Genomic DNA, 20,693 nt, shown 5'->3' with positions numbered 1-20,693 from the left:
TTCGATGGTGACCTTTTAGACCTTAACGCCAATATTATGAAAATCATAAGGAAAAACTATTTTAGTACCATTAAATGTCCTGATCAAACTATGTTCTATATGGTTAATAACTTAAACTAACATCAATAGCACTACTACAATTCATCATTCTCATGCATAAGCACCACCCAATAACCAATGAATATTTTTTTATAGAAAAAATCAATGAATATATATATAACTAAAATACTACTAAATTCTCTAAAATTGCCAAAACACCCTTAAATCTATAAAATTACCAAAATGCCCATAAACTTTCAAATTGGACAAAATATCCTAAAAACTCTCAAAATTACCAAAATACCCTTAAAACCTAAAAACTCAACCCACGTTATAATTTTCCGCCAAGGTGATTTGGGATTTAATAATATGCAATTTTTTGGTTTTTTGGTCTAGGCCAAATATCATGCTTATAGTAGGAATTTCTATGGCTTAGACAGTTCGTTCCACACGTTGAGCATAAGTTCAGTGGTTGAAAACTTGAAACCTCTGTAAGCTATCCATGGAAGAGACAATGTTAATTGATTATATTCATAGCCCTTTATTTTATATTGTATTTTATACATATAACAAAGACATACTCTGTAGTATTATCATATGATAAGGAAAAAAAAAAAAAAAAAAAAAAAAAAAAAAACAAGCCAAAGAAGAAATTAAAAAGGAAAACTAAATTCCAATATACTTTTCTTTATTTGTTCTGTGCTCTTGCTTAATTAGTAACCTTAAAAGCTGAAGCATCCAAGAAATTTCTTTGGTGTATATCCATTAGAGCGGAACTTTTTAGCCATCTCCTCTACCTTAAGGAAATCTTCTCTTCGTTTGGCTTCGATTGTCGCCCTCCTTTCTTCTGCTGCCTTGTGGAGCTCAGCAATTTTGTTTTTCATTTGCTCAGCATATTCTACCTTCTTTTTATCGAATTTTTCCTTTTACATAGAAAAGGGTTTGTCAAATTAATACTATTCAATCAAGTATTGATGTCATGTCATATGCTAATATTTTCAAACTAATAGCTGAAAATTTTGTCATGGGCATCTGAACATATCATAACATTTGAGTATGCCACTAACAATTGCATAAAATATGAAATATTTTATATTATGCCCAAAATGAGTTTGCTTTATTGATAATCGAGAGTCGAGACATGCACTTCTAGTTCTAGAAAGAATGTTCACTATCCTATTCCTAGTTAGCGGAGCCTTGTGCTTGTGCATCAATAAGGAAGCAACAGAACAAACACCAAAGAATAAATGCAAGCAATCCAAGAGAGCTTACTACCTCAATCTGCTTCAATTGTGCTTCTACAGATACTTTCTTGCTATTTTCCCATGATCCAACGGCAGACAGATTTTTATAAGCCCTGTTGGACAATCCCAATACTGAGTTATACTATAATCAAGCTGAAAAATGTCATCTCCTTTATTAATAGTATTGAGAAAATGTTCCAGAATATTAATTATTTAACTAAATTTCATGTTTTGATTTGTTGATTCAATTTCTTTGATTTGGCCTTGGCTAGCAACTTATATAGAATTACTGCATATGTTCCAATAAAAATGATTAGTAACACTTCAATAACATAATAAATAAATGGTTAATTTTAATTTTGTGATTAGAGACACATTATTTTATAAGATTTGTGTGGTAAAATTTATAATATGTCTAACATTTTATTATAAATTTTGCTATCACAGATTCCCTGAATATCTTTTGAAGTCACATTAACTATCAAAGCTCATGATTAGATTGGTACAAAGAGTATATATAGTAAATTTAATAAGATGGATACAAGTACACAACATTTTCCAACTCAAAATGTGTAGGTTACAAAAATAAAATTTTCAAATTTGTAGAGATCGGACCAACCAAAATTGTTTTTTTTTTTTTTTTTGAAGATAAATAAAATTCTATTTTAGCATAATCTAAGTGTATATGTGTGTAAAGTTTCCTCTTAGAGACTTCAACTTTAATCTTTGCCCCCCACACTGTCACAAGCTCTAATACTTGTTTAATCACCAAGAGTAATGTTTTTTTCCCCAAATTAAAGTTAATTGATATAATAATTAATAACCTTCTTTAATTTACCCTCTAGGAAATTGGGCTGTACAAGAGAATACAAAGAGAAGGTGAAAGGAATTTGAAAGTTTAAGATAGCCTCTTACTTATTCTCTACTTTCGTTTTTTCGCTCTCTTCCCATGCTTTAATTAAAGCCAACCTTTTCTCAGTTGTCACCTGTGCAAGCACTGCATCTGAGAAAACAATTTACTCTATCAATTTGAAAAAGATATCAATCTCTTGATTCTCTTTCATATTCAAAGTAATATTGTACAAGTAACTTAAACCCTTTACCTCTATCAATTGCACCCTCCGAACTTTCCTCAACAGCAGGATCTGCTATTTCTGCCACAATAAAGTTTCAAACAAAATTACATAAAGAATGAACCGGTCCCACACTGAAGTAATCTTTGATTCTTAAATGGTATCACCCATTGAAGGTAGTAACGAAAATAAAGAGTTGGTCAGTTTCAGCTGCAAAGTGCAAACTCTTTTTCAATAACAATAAGAGCTAGAAAGAATTTTGTGACATGCATTGGTTTAGTACGTAGCCTGTATGCTCTCTTAGTTTTCCTGTGGTTTCAACGGTCAATCATATCATAAAAAAACGTTACAGAAATTGAATGGGTCATGTCTATGAAACAGAAAGACTGGGTGACCAAGCTAACATATTAAAGGATACAAATTGCTCTCATGTTCTAGTAGGCCTATACTAGATAGTGAATCGACCATGAGTTAGGTATTGATATATTGATATTCACAGTTGGACACATTTTCTGAAAACTTGGGGACAAATGATTTACATCCTAGTGGTTTTCCAGCAATATAAGCATATCAGTTTAATTTTTTGAAGCATTACAGTCTCAGAAGTTAGAAGTCATTGTTAGAAATCATTATATATATATATATATATATATATATACCACTACGAGAAGCTAAAAGGCAAAAGAAACCTTCTTCTCAAATAAATAAAGAAATAAATAATGGCAAAGAAACCTATTATATATTAGATTTGGGATATTAGAATATTAGTTAAATTATTGAATTTACGGTTTGTTGATAGCTAGAGCCGGCCATAGGTCTTGGTCTAAAAAGCCTCCAAATTTCCAAAATTTGGAGATAAATGACTTCCAAGATTTGACTTTTTAAATGAGACCTAGGATGGAAAGTAAATTCCAACTCATATAACATGATTTAATACCATGATAAACTACTATTTGTCTAAAAAACTTAAATTATCAAGATGGCCCCCTTGATATATAGTCAATGACAATTATAATTTGACTTCAGCGAGGAAAATATATAAAAACATATACCAAACATACTTATATGTATATATTAATTTAATTTAATTGTGTAATTATCCCAACTTACATAAATTTATATTATTATGTAACTATCCCAAAATTGTATTCCTTATTATACAAATTTTTATGGAGGTGAAATAATTAGTACATATAGAATTTGAGCTCCTATCAGGTTTTTGCTTTTATATAGAGTTATAACTCATTCTTGTTCTTTTCCACTTTTTTTTCTCAAAGCTTTATTTAGTTTTATATAGTTTGAATCTGAAAAGAAATCGATAGAATAGGAACGATTTTCTTTCCTTTAAAAAAAAAGTGAACGTGACATAAAAAGATGTAATTGTGTATTGATTACAGTATGAAAAAAATTAATATATCAATAAGAAATAAATAAAAGAAATTCACCTCAAAGTTTTAAGATAAACATAGTTTTTAATTATTATTTTTTGGGTGAAAAAGGGGGGCAATTGTCTTCCTTGCCCTTTTCCCCCTCGGCATATTGATATAGTTTGAGGTTTTAGGCAACAATTTGAAGTGGGGTTTTTTTTTTTTTCATATTCAAAAGTAAATTCAATAATATTTATTTCACTTTCTGAATTATAATTTTCTAATTTTAAATCCATTTTTGTTGTTTTTTAGTGTGATATTATTACTAACAAATAGTAATTTATCATGTTATTAAAACATGTGGTTTGAGTTTGAATTCACTCTCAATCCTATAAATTTAAAATGTTAAAATGTTAAAATCTATCGGTGTTGAGGTTACTAATTAGGAAAATATTACTTTTATCACACTCTTATGATGCATTATTAAGCTCCAGAGAGCTTAATTCAGGATATTTCTACGAATAGGTGCCAAGTAAATATTTGAATTAAGAAAATCTAAAGCATTATAAGGCATAATAAATTAGAAGTACTGAAAAAGAAAATCAAGAAACTAATTGAACATCAAATTTTCATAAATTAACTACCCAAGCAAATAAGAATTAACACTAGATTTGGTAGCAAAGAAACTGTAAGAGAGAGTAGTTCTCAAAATCCTACATTTTTTCATCTAAGTATAAATTGGGATTTTAAGAAAACCACAAACTCTATCCTACTTAGACTACAACACAAATATTTTGCTTCCTTGAGGTGAACTTATTAAATCAAAAGCTCCATTTTCTCTCACTTAGTTTTATCAAGAACCAAAAACGAGAGAGAGAGAGCTCAAAATCCTACATTTTTTCATCAAAGTACAAACTGGGATTTTAAGAAAACCACAAACTCTACCCTACTTAGACTACAACACAAATATTTTGCTTCCTTGTGGTGAACTTAATAAATCAGAAGCTACATATTCTCTTAATTAGTTTTCTCAAGAACCAAACACACTCACAGAGAGAGAGAGAGAGAGAGAGAGAGAGAGAGAGAGAGAGAGAGATCACTTACTCTCCTTAACTGGAGGAGCGGTCTTGTTCTGATCAGGAGGAGGTGGGATCACAAATTTCCCTTCAACTACACTCAAGTTAAAATAAAACTTCATTATTTTATATAGTTTTTATATAGTTTGAATCTTAAAAGAAAAGGTGACATAAAAAGATGTAATTTTGTATTGATTAAATAAATAAAAGAAATCCACATCAAAATAAGAAAACATCAAATTATAATGTGGAGGGGGCAAAGCTTTAAGATAATCAAAGTCTTAAAATTTACTGGTGTTGGGGTTAATTATTCAATTGGTTACAAGTATATATTAGGAAAGTATTACTTTATTATTACACTCTTACGACACATTATTATTAAGCTCTAGAGAGTTTAATTAGGGATATTTCTAAGAAAAGGTGCCAAGTAAATATTTGAATTAAGAAATTCTAAAGCATTATAAGGCAGAATAAATTAGAATTACTGAAAAATAAAATCAAGAAACTAATTGCACAACTAATTTTCATAAACTAATTACCCAAGCAAATAAGAATCAACAATAGATTTGGTTGCAAAGAAATTGAGAGAGAGATATCTCAAAATCCTACATTTTTCCATCAGATACAAATTGGTATTTCAAGAAAACCACAAATTCTGCCCTACTTAGTCTACAACCCAAATATTTTGCATCCTTGAGGTGAATTTAATAAATCAAAAGCTCCATTTTCTCTCACTCAGTTTTATCAAGAACCAAACACACTCAAGAGAGATATCTCAAAATTCTACGTTTTTTTCATCATAGTATAAACAGGGATTTCAAGAAAACCACAAACTCTACCCTACTTAGACTACAACATAAATATTTTGCCTCCTAGTGGTGAACTTAATAAATCAAAAGCTCCATATTCTCTCACTTAGTTTTCTCAAGAACCAAACACACTGAGAGAGAGAGAGAGAGAGAACACTTACTCTCATGAACTGGAGGAGCGTTCTTGTTCTGATCAGGAGGAGGTGGGATCACAACCTTCCCTTCAGCTACACCATTTCGAGCTAGCTCCTCATCCTCTTCTTCCTTTTCTTTTTCTTCAACAGGTGCAGGCTCTTGATCAACTTTGAGGGGCACCTCCTCTCCCATAACGTATTCTTTTAACTTAGCCACGGCTTCAGATCACTCCAACACAAACCAAAAGCTACAGTTCTGAAAGTAGCACACCAACTGTCACCACCAACTTAATTTTCAGTTTGGAGAAGATAAACTCAGAGAACAAGATTTTTATTGGAATCCAAAACAAGCAAACTCTTCCAAACTGGTGGTTGTGGTAGTTGGTTCATATATATAGAGGACTTTGTGTCTTGACAAATTAGCGGTTACTTAATAATGTCCCACAATAAGTTGTGCATTCTTTTTTCAGTGTTTACCTAGTCACAAAATAGATTTAAATCTGGTCTAAAATAAAATTAAGTTTAACTTATCTCCGAGAATATGTGTCAAATTCGGACCTAATTACTTGAATTAAAAAAAAAATAAAAATTACAAGAGCTAGTCCAAATCTTTGACGTGCAAAACGCCAGGTGTTCTAATCAGCTAATGACAGCAGAGCAGTAGTAGTTGTAAGACATGCGTTAAATATGTAATGGTGAGCCATGCGTTATTGCGTTGCTTGCAAGGTGTCACGTCCTTCTTTTGCTTACAAAAATGCATTCATTTTTTAAGGGACAAAAAAAATTAATTTGTTTTTGTAGAGTCATGAGTCATGGGTATTTTGTTTTTTTAATGCTAATGACAGTAACAATAAGATGAGTTATACATCGTTTAGAAGTCTTTAACTCCTAAGGTTAGTACATGTGTCGCATTGTTGTGTAGAATAAAATAAATACTATATAGGACCCTGTATGCCGTGTCATTGAGAGGCAAATTTCCAATCGTTATCTTGCTTTTGTTTGAAATATACATTGTCTTTTGAAGGTGTAAAAAGGTATGATCCGGAAAATGACCCTTTTTTTTTTTTTTTTTAATAGAAAGAAAAATGACTAAAATTTTGATTCAATTGAAGTTGATACATTAAGTATACAGCCTTAAAATTTTGATTCAATTGGAGTTGATACATTAAGTATAAAGCACTATTTTCGCTTAATTAATTAATTTTTTTTTTTTTAAATAGTGTCATTGCGAGGAGATTTTAGAATTAACTAAGACAGTTACGATTTTATAAAGATTCTCATAATAAAACGTACTTTAATCAAACGGATATAGTTAATATGGGACAGAAACAGTGGCATTAGATGGGACAGAGGAATTGCAATTTGAGTTTAGTTGGATATTAAACAAGTGCTTATTTAAGAAGTTTCGCCAAAAAAAGAAGTTTCGCCAAGCTCACATTCAAGCGTGCTTGAATATTGTACCATCACCAACTGTTTTTAAATCTGGGCTAACGTTTTCTGTTTCTTAAAAAACATACAAGTTAATTAAATCTGGGCTAATGCATCTAATTTGGCTTCCATATTAATGAACCTGCATGTTGTATTTATAAGCTACAAAGTAAACCATTCCTTGAAGCCGGCAACTTAGCCTAATTTTCATCACAGAAACATTAAGAAGAATAGACCATAAATCGTACTATTTCAAAAGGCCAATAGCTTATGAACCGAAATTAAAACTGGTTGGACCGTCTTTTTATTATTGGGGATAGAATTTTTTGTAAGTATACAAAGTTTGCTATTAAATTCAAGGTTTAATTCTTAAAAAGGAAATCATGGTTAAATGAGTAAATTCATTATTTTTAACAACCTAAATTTTTTGAATAATTGATAATTTATAGTTTGTAAACTAAAATTATAAAGACAAATGTTTTAATTTATGAATTGCAATGCATAACCAGTATGTTATTTATTCATTTTCTTATTGTGGTAATTAGGTTAACACAAACGATGCAAAGGAGATTCTCAAGCTTTCCCATTCCAAATTCTGAATACTAGATAGATAGGATCATATGGCCATACACTCAAACTGGCTCATACCAGGTTAGGAAAGGGTATAGGTTGTTCCGTTGTTGGCTAAGGCTAACAACATATGTTTTGTATGCAGCATGTATAGATAACTATTAAAAGTGATACTTTGGTGTACAAAGTTTCCACTTTTATGAAGTATGAAAAGAGATTAAAATAAACAGTCTTATACTTAATTAATTTTTGTTTGGAAATGCTAATTATAGAACATATAGATAAAATGATAAATACTAATTAGTTTAAAAAAGAAGAAGGTAAATATAGCTCATGAGCTCAAAAATACGGACAAATAGAGAGGAAAATGATACAAGTGTTATGATATAAGGCAGCATACATTGGGATTTGGGTGGCAAGGTTTATCTTATTTGACGTTTTATTGGCTTCATCATGAGGTCAATAAATAAATAAATAAATGAATCGCCAATCAGATATTGGCTTCATTGTTAAGCAATGCCCAACCACTTTAGAAAGCCACACAATAAGCTTGCATATTAACAAAAGAAGGTTTAATACTTCGAAGGTTTAAACTCACACAAAAAGAAAGAGGAAAAATAAGGTTCTAACAAAAAATAAAATAAAAACATCGAAGCTAACTTTCTTTCTACATTGACTTTTAATACTTTATTTGTAAAACTAATATATTTCATGCAAAGTAGAGATATATATTAAATTGAGTGAATGACCATTTAAAGAAAGTTATATACTACTATCAGTTTCTTCGAAGTTAACTTTCTTTTTACATTGATTTTTAATATTTTATTTGTAAAACTAATATATTTCATGTAAAGTAGAGATATATATTAAATTGAGTGAATGACCACTTAAAGAAAGTTATATATTTTTGTTAGTTTCTTTAAGATCTTCTCTTCTTCTTGTATGTGTGTTAAAAATACTTAGTTTCTTAAAAAAAAAAAAAAATATTCATATGTTATTTATTTCATTTACTCAATTATTTGTCTTGTCACTCTATTGTTAATTTGTTATCCTTGGTATTTTACAACAATGAGGAAAAAATTATTAATCGCATTTTAGGTGGGCGTTTAAAGTGTGTTAATTCTTAATTGGTTGAACTATTGTATTGTCTCTTTAATTGTACCTTAATATCATGTGCAGACCTTTATGACATAATAGCATTTGGGAGATGGAAGACGGAAGCATCGAGGCCCACTACATTGCAGGCGGATCTCATATTAGCAGTATCCCATGGGTTGAACGTAGTTTTTTTTCATAGCATAGGTTAGCTGTGCAATAATAAATTGAAAAAGTAGTCTTCACAGTAACTGGGTAGGACAATGGTTTGAAGAGAAAATCTTTCAAACTCTTTTTAATTTTTTTTATTAAATGTAAAATTTATAGATTATATGTATTTTATGTTTTTAATAAGCATGTCAAGTTTTGTTTAAATCAAATATTATTTACTATTTGATCAAAAAAATTATTTTTTATTCACAATTTTAGACCACAAAAATTTGAAATTTAAATATTTGATTGATAACATAACTATTAATTTGATTTTTTTTAGGTGTCTATGGATGTTTTAAAAGTCACTATAGAAAAGAGTGTCCATTGGAGATTTTGGTTTTGTCGACCGTATCTTTAAAACTTAAAATGTTGGTGTTATAATGGAGGTGTATTGAAATACTCATAAAGACATTTGTAAAAGGGAAAAATTGTCTGATTAACAGGTGCCCTTAGAGTATTTGTTAATAGATCATTTAAAAAAAAAAAAATTGAAATAATTTTTATGAAAAATATAAAATGGTATAACAAAAATCAGTCACTTTTTTCTTTTATTATAATTTTTTTTTTTAAATATTTCTTAAACCAATGTCATTCATAACTTTTTCTAAAGAAAAAACAGGAAGAAATAAACCATTGATGCAATCATCCCCTCTCCCTCTCCCTCCCCCCATCCCCTCCATTGCGGTCAATGTGTTATGGTGTCCAGTCCTTTTATCATGCTTTTTTTTTTTTTGAAGGGGTCCTTTTATCATGCTTTGAATTTTACAAATCCTTTGCCAATTTATTTATTTGCTCTAGTTCGGCCTAGATTTTTAGTTCTAGGTCTATAGCTCTTATTATCGATGATTAGCGTTTGAACATGAGTTTTTGTTGAAAAGGCTAATTTATTTTCAGCAGAACCCATATTGAGAATGGATTAGATTTTGAATTGGGGGTTTGTCAAAGCGAACAAAAAAATCATATTTTTTTTCGCACTGTGTGAGGGGGACTGATTTGAAGTCTGACCCTTTTTCAATTTGTGTCAATTCGAAATTTGGTGGTGGTTCTAGAAGCTGGGTTGGCGAATAAAATTTTCTAGAGTAGTCTTGGCTAATTTAAACATCCTGTTTGTTTTAATGGAAATTTTTTTGTGAAAATAGTTTTTTTTTTTTTTTAACATTTTCCTATGTTTGATAGTATCATAAATAATAAGTTAAAAGAAAACTATTATTGGTTAACAAAAAAGAAAAAGTAGTAAAAGATCCTATTAAAAAATAAGTCATATTTTTTTAAAGATTGCTTTCTTCTAAAATTATCAACAAGAAAAAAAAAATCTATCTCAGATTTTCAAACCATGCTAAATAAAAAAAAAAGTTAAAAGAAAATATAGAAACTATTGAAAATAATTTTATCTCATTCTAAGGTTACTATCAAACATAAAAAAATAAAATAAAATAAAATAAAAAAGATAATTTAAAAAAAAAAAAACTTAAAAACATTAATGTGGAATAACACTTCCCCCTAATGGGAGATAATGATCATATATAGACCTATATGACATCAAAGCATCATGAAAATAATGAAATAGGCCCGCTAGCATATTAAGATGATATATGAAGAACCTCTATTTTAGTACATAAAAATAGTAAAAATAAATTCGAAGCTTTTTTTTTTTTTTTTTGGAGTAAACAGTAATTCTTCTATCCTTGACTCTAGGGAAGATTAAAAGTGTTCCATTATCCTTGTTGGAGAATAAGTTGTAAGAATTTCAATTTTTGTTTTAATTCATTGTAGATGAATCTTGTCTATAATCTTCAATCAACGTTTTATTAATCTTTTCCTTTCTTGGTAAGAAATACTCTTATGGTGTTATGGTATTTTATGCACTCAATCTCAAAGGCATGGCCAGCCCAATTCCTACCATCTGAGCTAAGGCCCATTAGCAAGTTTTCTTCAACCCGGTAGAAACATCTTGGGCTTTCATCATGGTTACTAATTCCCATGTGGGCTCACGTCTAACCTATTTAGTATTCTTTCTCTCTTTTGGATTTCCTAAGTTGCATACCACATCAGACCCATTAAAAAAAAAAAATCAAACACACTGTTGGCGCATTTTTTTATTATTAATTTTACAAAATATAAATTCTACTATAATATAATCTAAACATATATTTGTGTGAAACTACATTTTAGAGACTTAAACCCCAACCATTACTTCTTTTAACAAGAACTTTTTATTTGTGAAGTGACCATCACGCTAAAGGTGTGCGGCTATATATGCATAATTAGATAAATATGAATTCTAGTTCATTATTATAAAGTGTTTTTTTTAGTTGAAAAAAAAAAGATTTAAACTTTGTCTTCACCAAAATGTAATTACTATCTTGGTCAAATGATAAAAGAACAATTATGAACACCATATATAGAATTAAGTGCCAAAATTTTCTATTTTCCATGATCTTTTTTATTTTTATTTTTTATATACAAGATAAAAATTCTGCTCTAGCCTAATCTAAATATATATGTGTGTGAAGTCCCCCTCCTAGAGACTTGAATCTTGATCCTTATCCCCAATACCTCATAAGCACTTGTACTTATAGAGTGACTATCGCAAGAACCTATAGTTAGCCAAACATTTGCATAGGCAGAGATTCTGCTTGTGAACTAGATTCATGAGCTTGCTCCTTTAACAAAGGACCCACACCCTAGAGAGAGAGAGAGAGAGATGGGATTCTTTGATCACGTGAGACCTGTACTCTTTTTGGCTGTCCTAGCACGTGATCTTAACTTATTTATTTATTTTCCCAATTTTAGCTGAATGATCTTTATTTATCCTTGGCACTTTGAAGTAGATATCTTTAATTGCATCTAATCTATTCTCTCAACACTTTTTTCACTTTTCATGAGCAGCTTCCATAGGGGGCAACAGTGGGGCAGGACAAATCATGGTATGTGAATATGGACCTTCCTATATACAAAAATTTGGGACCCTCTTTGATGGTGTCTTTAAAATAGGGAGCGCGCGTGGATGGGGTCGACTACCTTCACGTGAGCACCTTCTGTTGTCTCTCATGTCATGCGTACACACATAACCTCATAATTCCACCCCCTGTCTCCCTTAACCCAAGTCCTTGTCCACCATAAAAGAAGAAATGAATGGCATCCTTGAGAGGAATAAAGAAAAAGTAAAAAAAAAAAAAAAAGGTTTATATAATTGTCTTTGTGATCTTAATATTTGTACTAGTTAATGATATAAAGACAATGTGGACTTTAATTTCTTATGTTGTCACGTTACAGAAAAGATAAAGTGCTAATCCAAAGAAATCACCTTCACGTGGCTGAAAAGAAATGAAAGAAAATAGCTAAACCTGTTATCTCATGCCTCCTAAGGACATTATTAGGATTGAGATTAAACACCTTTGCATGACAGTGTTATTGTTTCTTAGAATTCTTTTTTTTTTTTTACCTTATCACTTTTTGGTGAGATATGGCTAACTATATATGAAATTTAATATGGCTATGTTGGTGTAACTTTAACCAATGTTACACCAAGTTAATTCGGTTTTTTTTTTTTTTTTTTTTTTTTTTTTTTTTTTTTTTCACCTTATTTGACTTTTTGGTGATATATATAGATGGGTTCAAGTTACATCACTCAATATTTTTTAATTGATTACGAACTTTAATAAATCCATTATTGGATTACATTTTCTTAGTGCATTCTCCATACTTGCAAAATTTCAAAATGATTAAATATCGATAGTCATATCATCAATCAATTGTTTAAGTTCAAGTTTTTTGTTGTTTAAAATAATGTATAAAAGATGAGTTTATAAATCGAATGGTAAATAATAATTGATTGGCATGAATATATATTAGTATACATGTTAAGAATATGTAGAACATGTAATCTAACTGTGTAATTTTTAAAATATGAATTCAATAATAAGTTATTGGATGGTATAACGTTGTTTAGAGTTATATTAAGTGTAACTTGAATTTAACTCATATATATAATTTCATATCCTATTACTTAAAAAAAAATTATATTTTCATACATTTATAAATATTTTAATATTAATCTAATTAAACTACAGCATAACTTGATTTTACTCCCTCTCTATATTTCTTTATGTAACAAACTAGGTTTAATTGTTGATTGTTCCTCAAAAAAAAACAAAAAAACTAGGTTTAATTGCGTTATGACATGAGAGCTGGCCCTCTTTCCATCTTCAATTCTATGATTAATAACAAGCAAAAAAAAAAAAAAAAAAAAAAAAATCTATGATTAATAATATACCTATGATTAAAAATAATTAATTATCACTGGGGTTTAAAAAGTACAGATAAGCGACAGGTTTTTATTTTTTTTATTTTTCATGGTCCATTAATATGCTCTACGTCCAATATTAAGGGTTGTTGAATAAGGTCCCACCAATTACACCTCCCAAATTGATTGGGACGTACCATGTTAATGATTCTTTTTTTTTTTTTTTTTTTTTGAGGGGAACCATGTTAATGTTTCTTATTTCTTATTTTTCCTTTATTAAGGATAAGAGGTTTTTTTTTTTTTTTCGGTGGTGGGAGAAACGACGGGAGAGAATCAATCATGACAGCCTTATCTAAAATGACAATATAAATTAGTTCTTCACCGTTGAGTAACTAAGAGCATTAAATGCTATAAATGTTAAATTTTAACATTAAGTTTGTAAAAAGCACCAAAAAAATAAGTTACAATAAACATATTAAACTTTAAAAAAAAAATAGCAACTGAGCCTACTGAGCTATAGTGAGCTTTCATCTTTGAAAGCTCACTGTAGCTCCAATTAAAAAAAAAAAAATTATTATTATTTTAATGCTTGTGGTGGAAAAGGTGGTTTGGGTAATTGTTTTTATTATTATTTTAATGAGTAATTTATATTATTTTAAATGAAATGATAAAAAAATAGAACTTTTGATGTTAGGTGTATTATAGAATATAAAATGAGTTGTTAAAATTGATAAAGTGATTTTTTAATATGCTAAATACTAAAAATTTTAAAAGCTTTGATGTGAATACTCTTGATAAGTTTAATAAATTTGTTGGGCCAGAGGTTCCAAGTTTTATTTACATATTCTTAATGAGATTCTCAAAATGTCTTGTAGGTAAAAGGTGGAACAGAATAGTCAAATAAAAGAAAATGGATAGAGGAGATGGATCTAAATCCATTTAAAATACATAAATGTGTATAGTTAATAAAATAAATATACTATTTTCTTCTTTCTTTATTTTTGTAGTTATTTTTCTTTTTAATCAATTTATAATTTTGAGTTTCGAATTTTAGTTTAATTTGGAATAGCAAGCAGTTTTTCCTAAGATAATTATGCAACCTACTAACTAGCAAGTTTATCAAATTTTAACCCCAATTGACAGCTAAGTTTAGGCTAAGCTAACAATTAAGTCCAATTTGTATGTGATTAACCAGTTAACTTGAGCATAGATAAAGTATGTCAAAACACAATTGAAAACCCACCCACACAAAGTCGGAACTCAAACATAACACAAGGATGTATTAAAATTTAAAACCCAAGTATTGGGTATAAAAGCCTCTCTATGGCTTCATCGCTAAAAATAATCTACTAGAATAGATAGTTGCAGTGCATAATACTTAGAAAACCCAAGTCAAGTAGTATCTAATATTTATGTACTCAAGCCTCTAATTTCCCGCTAGCGATTGACTCCACGAGTCTTTTCTCTAAGGCTCTAATTGCAACTTCAAGCCTCCAAGGCTTGGTGGCTTCAATGCTTTCCAAACACCAATTTACATTCATAACTCTTGAGGTAGTGAAGAATGTGACATCATCAATCTCCTCTCATTGTATATGGCTATGTTGAGATGAAGAATGTAGAGAGAAATGGGTTTTTGATCTAGGGTTTATCTTGGCTCTCTAAGTCTTCAATTAGAAATTTTTGGGTGTGAAAAATCATGGGAAATGAGGCTTAAATAGATGAGCAAAAGGCTGAAATTGTGAGAAATTAGTAACTAATTTCTCACAGGTTTTGACGATTGTAGTGGGCCTTTTTGGTTATATCAGGCTGGGCTACCTCCTGCGGTATTGGGCCAAAATATTCTGAGTAAGGGAGTTCAGACCAGTCCAATTGCAACTCAATTTGGTCCGACTTATACACAAACTATGCCTCGTTTGCCAAGAGCGCACTTACGGCAGGCAGAACTGTTTTAGATGAGTTGTGGTAGGCAGATATGATAATAATAAGATAAAAGAAAGTACTTTGACTCTTTAATTAAAGTGAATAGATAATCCCTAATTAAGAAAAGATAATCATAGTTTAACAACAATTATTTTTATAAAGAAAGTAAGGGAAACAAGTGGGTAGTATATGGGTTATTTAAAAGAAGAAAGAAATCAGATTAAATCTAATCCGTAGGAACAAAACCAGAGAGGGAAGAACGTCTCTTCTCAAAGTGAATAATCTCCCAGGGAAATCCTGCCGAGGATATTAATCACTTTAAGGGAAGCGGACCTGAATGGTTGGTGCACAGGAGAACTCTTTGTTTTTGGCAAAAAGCAGGACTTTGAGAGGGAGAGAGGGAATCAACCTATTGGTGCATGCCTGCCGCTCTAACTCTCTATCTTTTTCTTTCCTTCTCCTCTAATATTCCCCTTTCTTATCTTTTTTTTCTTTCTTCCTCTTTTTCTTAATACTTGTTTCCTATTTCCTGGTTTTCGAATTTCTAATACTGTGGTGCGTGTTGTTGTCCCCTGTACACAGCAAGGGCCTTTTTTTATAATGCCTACCGTGACCGGGTTTTACTATTTTAACCCTTATGATGTGAACCCCGTCAAGAATAACGAGACCCAACAACGAAAGGGAACCCAAGATTGTTCTATGGACAGATTCAAATGGGAGACCTCGACCCGTTGTTTATGACAAACAAGAACCTCGGTATAAGGAAGACGCCACAAACGGTGGTAGAAACTTCGTTTGATAAGTTGAGATGAACGCCACGGGAATTCCCGATAAGTTCGAGTAGTTCTTCAAAGAACCAAAGAGAATAAACCTCACAAGTTTTATCAATAATCTCTGAAAAACGTTTACAAACTTAGGGGCCTATTTAAGGGCTCCTCAAAACTTGATAGACAAGAAAATATATTATAAAATAACTCCTAATTGATACCTAACCATATTAGGAATAAAGTTTGACCTAAAAAGCATTAAATGCACCTATAAACAAGGAAATAAATCACCTAAACCTAGAATAACGTTTTTTACATAGACCCAAAATATTTCATGCCAATTCTTAGCCTTGACTGGATCCTTGTAGAACTTGAATCAAGTTGACGATTTTTTGTTGCCCATGTGGATCATGCTCAATGGGTCTCCATGAATTTGCTTGAGCCCATAACTCTTGGATGAGTCTGTTGAGTACATCCTTGAACTTCTTTGCTCGTACTCTCGTAACTGGCCCAATTGGTACTTGAACGAGATCCTTCGAAACGGTGCCTTGATCTCCATCATTCCCCTCCTCTTGAAAAGGATTTGCCCTCAAATCACCACCTACATCAAAAGGACTCAAATCAGTAACATTAAAAGTGGCACTTACATCGTACTCACCAGGTAAATCTAGTTTGTAAGCGTTGTCATTGATACGCTCGAGGACTTGGAAGAGACCATCTCCTCTTGGGAGCAATTTAGAACATCTTTTCACCAGGAATTTTTCTTTTCTCATATGCAGCCAAACCCAATCTCTGGGTTCAAAAACCAGTTTGTGACGTCCCTTGTTGGCTTGTGTGGCATATTGCTCCGTTCTTCGCTCAATGTTGAGTCTTGCTTTCTCATGAATCTGCTTTACAAAGTCAGCTTTCTTTTTGCCATCGTTGGGCTGCACTTTGGATTTAGCTTGCCTACATGTGACACATCTACCACAAATCCGTTCGATATCTCGTTTCATGTGAGGCCAATAGAAGTGTTCCTGCAAAATAGCTAAAGTCTTTGAAACTCCAAAATGTCCCATTAATCCCCCACCATGTGATTCCTACACTAATAACTCTCTTATAGAACAATTAGGTACGCATAGCTTATTTTCTCGAAATAGGAATCCATCAAGCTTAAAGAACTTACCAAAGGCGATTTTCTCACAAGCTCGATATTCCTCACAAAATTTGTGGTCTTCAACATAAAATTCTTTAACGTGTTCAAAACCAAGCAATTTTGCATCAAGTGTGGAGAGTAAGGCATACCTGCGAGAAAGTGCATCGACGACTACATTCTCCTTACCTTGCTTGTACCGAATGACGTATGGAAACGTCTCTATGAACTCCACCCATCGCGCATGCCTTTTGTTTAGCTTGTGTTGGCCCTTCAAGTATTTCAAGGACTCATGATCGGTGTGAATCACGAACTCCTTAGGCCATAGGTAGTGCTGCCACGTCTCTAAAGCCCGAACCAATACATACAACTCCTTGTCATAAGTTGGGTAGTTTAAGGCTGCCCCGCTGAGTTTCTCACTAAAGTAAGCAATTGATCGTCCTTCTTGCATAAGAACGGCGCCTATACCAATACCTGAAGCATCACATTCAATTTCAAACGTTTTAGAAAAGTTGGGTAAAGACAACAAAGGTGCGTTAGTCAGCTTTTCTTTGATTAATTGAAATGCCTTCTCTTGTTCTTCTCCCCACTGAAATCCAACGTTCTTCTTGATCACTTCGGTAAGCGGTGCAGCTAAGCTACTGAAGTCCTTTACGAACCGCTGGTAGAAACTAGCAAGTTCATGAAAACTACAAACATTACCTACACTTGTGGGGCTCGGTCAATCTAGGATTGTACGTACCTTCTCTTCATCAACCTGTATACCTTGTGCACTAACAACAAATCCCAAAAATACAAGCTTATTGGTGAAAAAAGTGCACTTCTTTAAATTAGCAAACAACCTTTCTTTCCTTAGCACATCTAAAACAGATTTCAAATCTACTACATGATCGTCTATGTTTTTGCTATAAATGAGTATATTATCAAAATAGACAACAACAAATCTGCCTATAAATGCACGTAAAACATGGTTCATAAGTCTCATAAAGGTGCTCGGAGCATTAGTCAAACCAAAAGGCATAACTAACCATTTATACAAACCATATTTTGTTTTAAAGGCGGTTTTCCATTCATCTCCTTCTTTTATCCTAATTTGATGATAACCACTTTTTAAATCAATCTTAGAAAATATGCAAGAACCATGCAGCTCATCTAACATATCATCTAAGCGTGGGATAGGATGACGATACTTTACCGTTATGTTGTTGATGGCTCGGAAATCAACACACATTCTCCACGTCCCATCCTTCTTAGGTACAAGTAAGACCGGAACTGCACATGGGCTCATGCTCTCCCTCACGTGCCCTTTCTCCAACAATTCACTTACCTGCCTTTGAAGCTCCTTTGTCTCCTCGGGATTGCTCCTATAAGCTGGTTGGTTTGGAATGGTTGCACCGGGAACAAAATCAATTTGATGTTCAATCCCTCGGATTGGAGGTAACCCATGTGGTGTTTCCTCGGGGAAGACATCCTCGTACTCCTGCAAAAGAGAAACAATAGAACTCAGCAAAGCAAGGTCAAGTTCGTTAGTGTTTAAAAGTGCCTCTTTGTACAAAAGTACAATCGTTGGCTTATTTGAAAACATTGCTCGCTTGATCTGGCTCACTTTTGCATAGAAATTCTTTTGTTTTCTCTCTGATTTTCTCTCAAGGGCCAAACTTTGATTTTCTTTTTCTCCCTCATTTTTCTCGGCCTCTCTCTGATTTTCACTCTTTTTCTTTTGCTCACTCTCTTTCTTTTGATCACTCTTCTTTTGTAATCTTACTTGATCCTCGTATACTTGCTGCGGTGTCAATGGTACAAGAGTGATTGATCGTTGATTAAGTACAAAAGAGTACTTGTTCGTAAAGCCATCATGCTTCACTTGCCTATTGAACTGCTATGGACGCCCTAGCAATAAGTGTCCCGCTTGCATCGGTACTACATCACACAACACTTCATCTTCGTATTTACTAATTCGAAATGCAACTAACACTTGCTTGTTCACCCTGATCTCACCACTATCATTTAACCATTGCAACTTGTACGGTCTAGGGTGCTTTACCATGGGCAATTCCAATTTCTCCATCATAATTGTGCTTGCAATATTAGTATAACTACCACCATCAATAATCACACTACATACCTTGTCTTTAACGTAGCACCTAGTGTGAAAGATATTCTCCCGCTGTATTTCATCAACTCCTTTTGCTTGCAAGCTCAATGCTCTCCTCGCCACCAATGTCAATGCGCTAGGGGCTAAATACTCCTCCTCGGAAACATCCTCTAATGACGGCATGTCGTCGGTGTCGGAATCTTCATCATCGGTCACAATTTCACCATTGGCTTGCAACACCATGACTTGCTTGTTTGGACATTGACTTGCTATGTGGCCCCTGCCTTGACATCTAAAACATTTAATATCACGATTCCTAGAGGTAGAGGCTTCGGTTTTACCCTGAGGAACGTGGCTGGTGGTCGTGGACTTGGGCTCGAGTTTGGGCGTTTGTGACTTGTCCAGCGGCTTAGCATGACTCGATTTCCAAGAGGTAGAACTAGAGTTATGGCCTGCACGTGTCCCATTCCCTCTCTTGAGTTGTTGTTCCACTTTGATAGCCATATGCACCATATCTTCCAATTCCACATAATGCTGCATCTCTACCTTATCATGGATCTCCCGATTTAAGCCAAGCAAAAATCTAGCCATTGTAGCCTCCCGATCCTCCTCTATATTAGCGCGGATCATAGCAATCTCCATCTCCTTGTAGTAGTCCTTTACGCTTCGACTCCTTTGTCTAAGACCTTGTAGCTTTTTGTACAACTCTCGGTAGTAGTAACTTGGAACGAATCGCTTTCTCATCACTACTTTCATCTCCTCCCATGTGTCTATTGGGTGTTCTCTATTCTGCCTCCTGTTTATCACAAGCTGATCCCACCAAGTAATAGCATATTCAGAAAATTCAATCATGGCTAATTTTACCTTCTTTGTCTTGGAGTAATTGTGGCAATCAAACACGAACTCCATCTTCTTTTCCCACTTAAGATATGCCTCAGGATCAGACCTACCTTAAAAGGACGAAATCTTCATCTTAATACCACCCAAGTTGTTATCTTCGCGATTCCTAACTTCTCTAAATCTTCCTCCAGGTCTCCTATTGCTAACAATGGAATCCCAATCTTCTTCTTCATCAAAACCAGACCCATAACGCTCTTCATCCTCCTCCCTCGGTGGAACTCTTTCCCTTCTACGCAAATTACAACCATTTTGTGGTTGCTCCTCACGTCTATTCTCCATTTGATTTATCCGTTCGTGAACCTGCGTCATCTCCATCTTCATCACACGCCTCATCTCACTCATCATGGCCTCCAAAAACGCTTTCGGATCAGCCAATTTTGTATCATTTTCGGCAATGCTCTTACCACTATCGTGAGACATGATTGCTGCAAAACAAAGGTTAGAAGAAAAAAAGAAAAAAAAAAGGAACCTCACAAATCACTCCCTTACGTGTTTACACTCAAGAATGTGGATCACTCTCCACTCGTGTTTCACTCAAAATAATATGGCTTTTACCCTCTGATGTTCTTACCATTCTTGCCTTTT

General features: G+C 32.6%; 1 protein-coding gene and 1 pseudogene across 1 annotated transcript; both read right to left on the bottom strand.

Moving 5' to 3' along the window:
• Window positions 1–536: 536 nt before the first annotated feature.
• Window positions 537–6,222, bottom strand: LOC126709855 (remorin-like). The gene is made up of 6 exons (XM_050410214.1): window positions 5,770–6,222; window positions 4,828–4,893; window positions 2,387–2,437; window positions 2,199–2,286; window positions 1,315–1,396; window positions 537–962 (listed from the first exon to the last, which is right to left on the bottom strand). Exons 1-6 carry the CDS (start codon window positions 5,933–5,935, stop codon window positions 762–764), a joined length of 654 nt encoding a protein of 217 aa, XP_050266171.1. The 5' UTR covers window positions 5,936–6,222; the 3' UTR covers window positions 537–761.
• Window positions 6,223–16,325: 10,103 nt separating this feature from the next.
• LOC126708330 (uncharacterized) lies at window positions 16,326–20,117 on the bottom strand (annotated as a pseudogene).
• Window positions 20,118–20,693: the final 576 nt, after the last annotated feature.

The sequence above is a fragment of the Quercus robur genome, chromosome 12 (assembly GCF_932294415.1).
Source record: "Quercus robur chromosome 12, dhQueRobu3.1, whole genome shotgun sequence".
Classification (NCBI taxonomy): domain Eukaryota; kingdom Viridiplantae; phylum Streptophyta; class Magnoliopsida; order Fagales; family Fagaceae; genus Quercus; species Quercus robur.
This window is presented reverse-complemented; position numbering and strand designations above follow the sequence as displayed.